The sequence below is a fragment of the Colletotrichum abscissum genome (genome assembly GCF_030869225.1).
Source record: "Colletotrichum abscissum strain IMI 504890 chromosome Unknown Scaffold_325.1, whole genome shotgun sequence".
Lineage (NCBI taxonomy): Eukaryota > Fungi > Ascomycota > Sordariomycetes > Glomerellales > Glomerellaceae > Colletotrichum > Colletotrichum abscissum.
In genome coordinates this window covers 1-2,038 of record NW_026850238.1, presented here as the reverse complement: position 1 = coordinate 2,038, position 2,038 = coordinate 1, and the positions used below count along the sequence as shown (strand labels likewise).

The window sequence follows — 2,038 nt, the reverse complement described above, 5'->3', positions numbered from 1 at the left end:
ACAGATCGTGGCCCTCGATAACCATTGGCTGCAAACAGAGGCGCCCTTGCACATAAAACACCGCCGTCGTTGTCACGGCCGTCGCGGTCTGTGAAAAGAGCTTGTCAAATGCGGTCACTATTGTAGCACTTTGGTCGATTGACGGGTCCCAAACGGCTAACGTGAGGTCTTTGAGAACTACCTCTCTTCTTTTCGGGTTGTAGCGAGCGTCGGACGATATCAGGTAGCGGATGATCGGACAACCCGCTTGGCGTTGTTGAGATTGCAGTTGCCGGAATGCGAGATATCTCGGGGATTCCCCATGCAAGAGGCACGTAAAGTCTTTACTGACCAAAATAAAGTCCACACACTTAATTGCGTCACTGAAAAGATCATGGAAAATAAAACGATGGATTTCTTCCATCTGTGTTGTTGTCGGGCATTGTAACGCCATTCTCAGGTGAAAGTCATTACTTTTTTTACGTATCGGCCAAAAGAAGTTGATCAGCTGGAAGGAACGACTTATGTATGAGTTGGCGCAGAACGGCGAGAGCCTGTTCTGATGCTGACGAGCGTCTTGGAGCAGTATCTACCTCTTGAGTGATGACGAGGAAGGCTGCCATGAGGCGATCCCTTAAAGAGAAGAGCATAGGGGGGCGGAAAGGTCCAGACCCGCCTTTCATGTCCATGTGAAAAGCCATTTGGTGAGAACTGTTTTGGATGATAAAAGCAACTGATATGAACACAGACGGAAGAACGCGAAAGTCCTGCAAAGAAGGCACCTCTAGAAGCTTGTGCCTTCTTGCATAGTATCTATGGCCGGTCATGCTCTTGACTCCCATGAAAGCTTCCAGATATGGGCGACGAAGTGGCATGTTGGAAATGGTGAGCGTTTCGAGTCCTGTGATTCTCCAAGGTACGCTTACACAAAACAGACGACAAGAAATATCTACCTCATGAAGATGACTCGGAAATAATCAAAGACTACGATAGCGCTAGTCTCTTTTCTTTGAGAAGACTTGAGGTAAGTAAGATCGCTCGCGAGCATCAGGCTGAGCTGTCGCTAATTTCCGAAATCAGCGAAAGACCTTGCCTTTGGCACATTACATGGAAATTCAAGAGTGCGTTTCGCAGAGATGGGCGTCACGACTACAGGTCTGTACGAAGTTCGTTCGATTCGCAACGTATCTCCACATCCCTATCGAGACGGTCTATCTAGCGGTCAACTGTCTTGACCGATTTCTCTCGGTTCGAGTCGTGTCAGAATACCATCTCGACGTCATTGGAGCGACCATCTTTGCCATTGCGACCGAGTTCGAAAGATCGAGCATACCTTCTGTGTTTGAACTCGATAGTAGTCTCGCAGAGCGATACCAACCAGAAGATGTTCCTTTTATCAAGGCAACCATAGTTGACGTTTTAGAGAACTCGCTCAAAACACCGAGTCCGTTCGTGTTCCTTCGTCGGATCAGCACCGCAGACACGAAGGTGCCGAACATGCTCCCGCTTGCGCAGTATCTATCGACGTGTAGTCTACTAGATGAAAGATACGTCGGAATTGAGCCGAGCCGGATTGCGGCAGCGGCCTACTACCTTGCTCTGCGGATTGTATTCACGAGGAATCGTCTCGAACTCGATTGGGTGAGAAACTCTCCTACAGCCGCCACCGAAGCTAATGCCGAAGTAGAGCTACAAGCACATCAAGCTCTCTGGGTACAGGGCGGTAGAGCTGAGACCACTAATGGCTGCGTTGTGGAACACCAGCCAACAGGAACAAAGCACCACACCTATCAAAGCCATGCGGATTGCCCAGTTTGGAGAAGCAGCCAAGGTCGTAGACCTTACCTCGAACGGCATTCTTCCCTTTTTTCCACGATGCTTCAAACCGTGGGATTATGAGGGCCTGTACGTTCCCTCCTGGGACGAGTCAGCAGATAGCTCGCCAGAGAACATCTCAAGCTCGTCAGAGTCCAGCTCACAAGATGAATGGGAAGAGGAGATATAAAGGGACACAAGTAATGATCTCCATGGTAGGCGTGGTGGAGCTTTTTGTCCTGTC

The 2,038-nt window shown here is 49.4% G+C and overlaps 1 protein-coding gene across 1 annotated transcript; it reads left to right on the top strand.

Annotated features, from left to right (window-relative positions):
* Nucleotides 1-794: 794 nt before the first annotated feature.
* Nucleotides 795-1,984, top strand: CABS01_17090 (G2/mitotic-specific cyclin; the record flags this gene model as incomplete). The annotated part of the gene is made up of 4 exons (XM_060550417.1): nucleotides 795-864; nucleotides 915-1,003; nucleotides 1,060-1,620; nucleotides 1,667-1,984. 4 exons carry the CDS (start codon nucleotides 795-797, stop codon nucleotides 1,982-1,984), a joined length of 1,038 nt encoding a protein of 345 aa, XP_060397284.1.
* Between the last annotated feature and the right edge of the window lie 54 nt (nucleotides 1,985-2,038).